This window comes from Psammomys obesus, unplaced genomic scaffold (assembly GCF_907164565.1).
Source record: "Psammomys obesus unplaced genomic scaffold, mPsaObe1.curated_primary_1811, whole genome shotgun sequence".
NCBI classification, from domain to species: Eukaryota; Metazoa; Chordata; class Mammalia; order Rodentia; family Muridae; genus Psammomys; species Psammomys obesus.
The window spans coordinates 20,955,677-20,961,595 of record NW_026596095.1 but is presented as its reverse complement, the minus strand read 5'-3'; the positions used below and the strand labels follow the sequence as shown (position 1 = coordinate 20,961,595).

Sequence of the window (5,919 nt, the reverse complement as noted above, 5' to 3'; positions counted from 1 at the left end):
GGGCTCCAGGACCTTATTGTGACCAATAAGTAATATGATAACCATGAGCAGGTGCTTGGGAGGTGATCTACCTTGTCATTGGCTGATACCACTATTGGCTGATACTGTGGTTATTGCCTGAATCATGTAAACCAGAAAAGCTGCTCAGGGATAATTAACCTACATTCCGCTGTGAGATTATACATATTATCTTTAAAGCAACTCCATGTTCAGTACTCTGCTACGTAGTAATAGCTAACTAATATAAACACATCCCTCATTATGGAGTATTGCATGACAGGGACTCAGGGTTTTTTGTTTTTGCGATTTTTTTTCATTTATTTTTTTAATTAATTACAGTTTATTCACTTTGTATCCCAGCTGCAGCCCCCTCCCTCACCCCTTCCTATTCCCACTCTCTCCCTCTTCTCCTTCCTTGCCCCTCTGCAAGTCCACTTATAGGGGAGGTCATCCTCCCTTTCTCTCTGACCCTAGCATATCAGGTTTCATCAGGACTGGCTGCATTGTCTTCCTCTGTGGCCTGGTAAGGCTGCTCTCCCATCAAGGGCAGGTGACCAAAGATCAAAAAAGTTCATGTCAGAGACAGTTCCTGTTCCCATTACTAGAGAACCCACTTAGACACTAAGCCGCCATGGGCTACATCTGTGCAGGGGTTCTAGGTTATCTTGATGCATGGTCCTTGGTTGGAGTATCAATCTCAGAAAAGACCCCTGTGCCCAGAGATTTTGGTTCTGTTGCTCTCCTTGTGGAGCTTCTGTCCCCTCCAGGTCTTTCTATCTCTCCCTTCTTTCATAAGATTCCCTGCACTCTGCCCAAAGTTTGGTTATGAGTCTCAGAATCTGCCTTAATACCCTGCTGGGTAGAGTCTTTCAGAGGCCCTCTGTGGTAGGCTCCTGTCCTGTTCGCTGTTTTCTCCCTCTTCCAATGTCCATCCCATTTGCCTTTTTGAGTGAGGATTCATCATCCTACCCAGGATTCTCCTTCTTGCTTAGCTTCTTTAGCTGTACTGATTTTAGTATGTTTATCCTATATTATATGTCGAATATCCACTTATAAGTGAATATATACCATGTGTGTCTTTCTGCTTCTGGAATACCTCACTCAGGATGATCTTTTCTAGATCCCACCATTTGACTGCAAATTTCATGATTTCCTTGTTTTTAATTGCTGACTAGTATTCCATTGTGTAGATGTACCACAATTTCTGTATTCATTCCACAGTTCAGGTATATCTGGGTTGTTTCCAGATTCCACCTATTTATGAATAAAGCTGCTACAAACATGGTTGAGCAAATGTCCTTGTTGCATACTAGAGCATCTTTTGGATATATGCCTAGGAGTGTTGTAGCTGGATCTTGAGGAAGCACTATTCCTAATTATCTGAGAAGGAGTGAAATTGCTTTCCAAAGTTGTCTGTACAAGTTTACATTCCCACCAGCAATGCAGGAGGGTTCCCCTTTCTCCAAATCCTCTCCAGCATGTGTTGTCACTTGAGTTTTTGATCTTAGCCATTCTGATAAGTGTAAAGTGAAACCTCAGGGTTGTTTTGATTTGCATCTCCCTGATGACTAAGGACGTTGAACATTTCTTTAAGTGTTTCTCTGCCATTCTATATTCCTCTATTGAGAGTTCTCTCTTTAACTCTGTACCCCATTAAATTGGATTACTTTGTTTGTTGGTTTTTAACTTCTTAAGTTCTTTATATATTTTGGATATTAGCTCTCTGTCAGACATAAGGTTGGTGAAGATCCTTTCCCAGTCTGTAGGCTGTCATTTTGTTCTGATGACAGTGTTCTTTGCTTTACAGAAGCTTTTCAGTTTCATGAGGTCCCATTTATTGATTTTTGATCTTAGAGTCAAAAAGAGTTGGTGTTCTGTTGAAGAAGTTGTCTCCTGTGACAAGAGTTCAAGGCTCTTCCCTACTTTTTCTTCTAACAGGTTTAGTGTGTCTGGTTTTATGCTGAGGTCTTTGATCCACTTGGACTTTAGTTTTGAACAGGGTGATAAATATAGATCTATTTGCATTTTTCTACATGTAGACCTCCAGTTGGACCAGCACCATTTGTTGAAGATGCTGTCTTTTTTCCATTGAATGGTTTTAGCTTCTCTGTCAAAAATCAAGTATCAATAAGTATGTGGATTTATTTCTAGGTCTTCTATTCAGTTCCATTGATCCACCATTCTGTTTCAATTCTAGTACCGTGCAGTTTTTATTATTATTGCTCTAGACTATCTGTTGTTGTACAGGATTGTTTTAGCAATTGTGGTTTGTTTGCTTTTTTTTTCCATATGAGGTTGAGAACTTTTCTTTCAAGGTCTGTAAAGAATTGTGTTGGTAATTTGATAGGAATTGCATTGAATCTGTAAATTGCTTTTGGCAGAATGGTCATTTTTACTATGTTAAACCTACCGATCCATGAGCACAGGAGATCTTTCCATCTTCTGATATCTTCTTCAATTTTTTTCTTCAGAGACTTGAACTTTTTTTGAAACAGTTCTTTCACTTGATTGGTTAGAGTCACACCAAGGTACTTTATGCTATTAGTAGCTATTGTAAAGGGTGCTGTTTCCCTAATTTCTTTCTCAGCCCATTTGTCTTTGGTATATAGGAGGGCTTCTGATTTTTTTGAGTTGATTTTGTATCCAGCCACTTTGCTAAAGGCTGAAGGAGTTCTCTGGTTGAATTTTTGAGGTCACTCAGGTATACTATCCTATCATCTGCGAATAGTGAAATTTTGACTTCTTCCTTTCTGATTTGTATCTCCTTGATCTCCTTTAATTGTCTTATTGCTCTAGCTAGAACTTCAAGTACTATGTTGAAGAGGTATGGAGAGAGAGGGCAGCCTTGCCTTGTCCCTAATATCAGTGGGATTTCTTTAAGTTTCTCTCCATTTAGTTTTTTTCTCTCAGTGAGTTCTACTTTATGCTTCACCTGTTGCTACTCCTTGTTATTGAAATGCAGTGCAATCACCTTAATCTAGACGATGACCTTGCTCCTATATCACAGACAAAGTAGAGGCCTTGCCCTTCCTCTTCATTAGTTAACTGCTGCTCCATGCAGATTCCCAGTTCTCTGTCCCTTTCTCTTAAGGCAGGGAAGAGTTACCTTTTTCAGTGCCCAAAGTTCTCTAGAGCATCAGCCACCACCCCTGGGTGTCTTCTGGGATCTCCTTACACCAGTCACTTCCCCTCAGAATTGGGTATTTTTAAGCCACTACTTTCTGCTCTCTGACCTCTATCTTTTGTTCTATTCATTTTCTCATTTTTTTTTACTTAATACAACACAGGCAACTTGAATCACTTTAGCTTCTTACTCAGGCTGCAAATTGCCTCGTAAAAATAATGATCTGTTTACATGACAGTTCTCAACTGGTCTAGCAGTTGTTAATTGTCATCATAGGTCTCCTGAGAATTAGATTAAAATAATAATGGGCTTTCTCTCTAGATACAAGCACTTACACACACACACACACACACACACACACACACACGCCGCACACACACACACGTACTGCAAACAATTCCTAGTTGCTCCCAATGGCCAGAGTGACCAGATCTATCCCTTTCCAGGCACACTGGAGAATTTTACTTCCTTGATGACTTGAGATAAGTGACCACCGCTTTGGCCAATGAAATGCAAGTGGAAGTGACGTGCCATGTGTGGAAGCTCTATGAGCCTGCATGCAGTTTGAGTTTGCCGTATTTTCTGGTTTTGCTCTGTCACTGAAACTGCTCCGTCAGCATGGGTCCTGGAGTTCTGGGGAGAGGGCACCAAACCAGCCTGAGACAGACATGAACAGTAAGTGGTAAATCTGGCTGGTTGCTGGGGCTGATCTGGGGGAGGGTGTGTAACTTCACAACACCCTTGACTGTCCTATTCAAGAGCAAGGCACTGTTAGATACGTGTAGTCCAGTTTAGGAGAAATGCTCCCCACGAGAGCTGACACACCCTCTTTCTAGAGCTGTGTTCTCTCACCTCACGCCGCTCCACTTTCTGTTCTCTTTACGTAAAAGGCTTGCAGGTGGTTCTTTCAGTGCGTGATGTCTTCTACTGTTCTCACTTCCTGTTTTAACTCCTTAGAGAGGTCCTGCTTGCCTTCATTATTCCCCCTGCTCCAACCTCAACTACCCACCTCATTATCCATTACTTTCCTTCACAAATGCATCATAAGCAGTGCTCATACTTACTTTCCTGTCTTTCCAGTTCTGAACTCATCACAGTGATTCGTAGATAACAAGTGTCATGCTGCTTTAACCCAGTGTGAATTTTAAGGAATTCATCTGAAACATGGACTGTCCCTTATCAAATACAATAAAAGTACAACTAGGAATGTTCTGAGGCATGGCGTATCCCATTTTATGCTTCCCTAAATTAATCCAAGGTTCTAGCTACAAATATCAGACCAATGTCCAAAAGTTTGGCTGCACATCAAGAACAAACCACTGAACCTTGGTAGTCACCCTGTGGCCATCAGGAGGTCAACGTGACATTCGGAGCTCTTTTCGGAGAATTGTGGCCAATGGGGCTAACAACCTTTGTCCCCAACCCAGTTAAGCAGAGGATTTTGTAACTCCCTGGCATTAAGTTTGGCTTCGTTTGTGTATTTTTCCTTCACTTAGCATGTGCACCAAGTCGTCTTGAAAGCTACCATAAAAATGAGTCTTGGAGTCTCAAGAGCACTGAGTATTTTATTCTGTATGTCAACTTTTGTCAGAGTAAGTCATCAGCTCACAGGCATTCAATGGATGGACACATTCAGTGTCATAAAATTAGACAACATTTGTTTAACTTGGCAGGTAAGAATTTTAATACAGTTTAAGTAATAAGATGGGGCTTAATGTCCCCCAAATTGGACTTAGAGACATGCGTGCACATGTGTGTATGTGTATAACTAGTTGTATTGACTAAAGACAAAGAGGGTCAGTCCCTCGCCTAACAGCTCCTACCCATGATAACCCCAACAAAACCACAAAAACAGGGGGGAAGGACAATTCTAATTTCAAAAACCAATGTTTTAGTATCATTTCTCCCACATACAAAAACTAACCTGTTTATTATTTAAAAGAAACAACATATGCGTGTGGTACAATTACACATAAGCATGTAGGTAAAACATTCATACCCATAACATTTCTTAAAATTTTAATATTTTTAAATTCAGAAACGAATAACTTAGAATCGGTGTCACTGTAAATAAATGAGGTTTTTAGACTTATTTGTTTTCATTTCAATGTGTGTGTGACTATAGGTGTACCACAGGTATGCAGGAGCCCAGGAAAGGGCGCCAAGTCTCCTGCAACCAGAGTTACACATGGTCTGGAGCCCTTGTATGGGCGCTGGCAACCGAACTCAGGTCCTCTGTAGAAACAGCAAGTGATCTTCACTGCTGAGGCATCTCTCCCATCCCATAAATAAAATCTTTTCACAAACCTAAAGAAATTCAGATGTTGTAACACTGTCATTCTATCATATAAGATTCTGGGGAAAAAATATCCCCTAGAATTTATATCTCTTCAGAGACTCAATATTGTAAGAAGAAAACAAACAAACAAAACAAAAAAAAAAAGAAGAACTTCTGCATCAGCTATACGAATAGCCTGATTTTAAGGATTGGAGATATAGCTCAGTGGTAGAGTACTTGCCTAGCATATGTGATGTCCTGGGTTCAAGCCCTAGGACCACAACAAATAAAATAGAATAAGATAAATTAAAGTGTTTATAAAAACAGTGAAACAAAACATCTAAAACTTGCAAAATAAGTAACCTTGCTTTAGAAATGAGAATCGACTTAGCTTTGACTCTTATGAACTGTTTTTCTTTCCTTAGATTTCCTAGGTAGCAGTGTACATTACTGACTAATATCTGTTTGAAGTGTGTGTGTGTGTGTGTGTGTGTGTGTGTGTGTGTGTGTGTGTGTG

General features: G+C 40.3%; 1 protein-coding gene across 8 annotated transcripts in view; it reads left to right on the top strand.

Moving 5' to 3' along the window:
* Positions 1–3,604: 3,604 nt before the first annotated feature.
* Positions 3,605–5,919, top strand: part of LOC129692024 (uncharacterized) — a 13,697-nt gene continuing 11,382 nt past the window's right edge. For 2 of the 8 annotated variants that reach the window (XR_008722602.1, XR_008722599.1), the window contains exons 1-2: positions 3,639–3,799; positions 4,621–4,797. Coding sequence is in view for 1 of the 8 variants with exons in the window: in XM_055628257.1 (XP_055484232.1) it covers positions 3,682–3,799; positions 4,621–4,797 (295 nt within the window). In the remaining 7 variants the exon portion in view is untranslated. Of the gene's footprint in view, positions 3,800–4,620; positions 4,798–5,919 lie in introns of all 8 variants that reach the window. The other 6 variants (XM_055628257.1, XR_008722600.1, XR_008722601.1 and 3 more) reach the window with 6 other exon arrangements.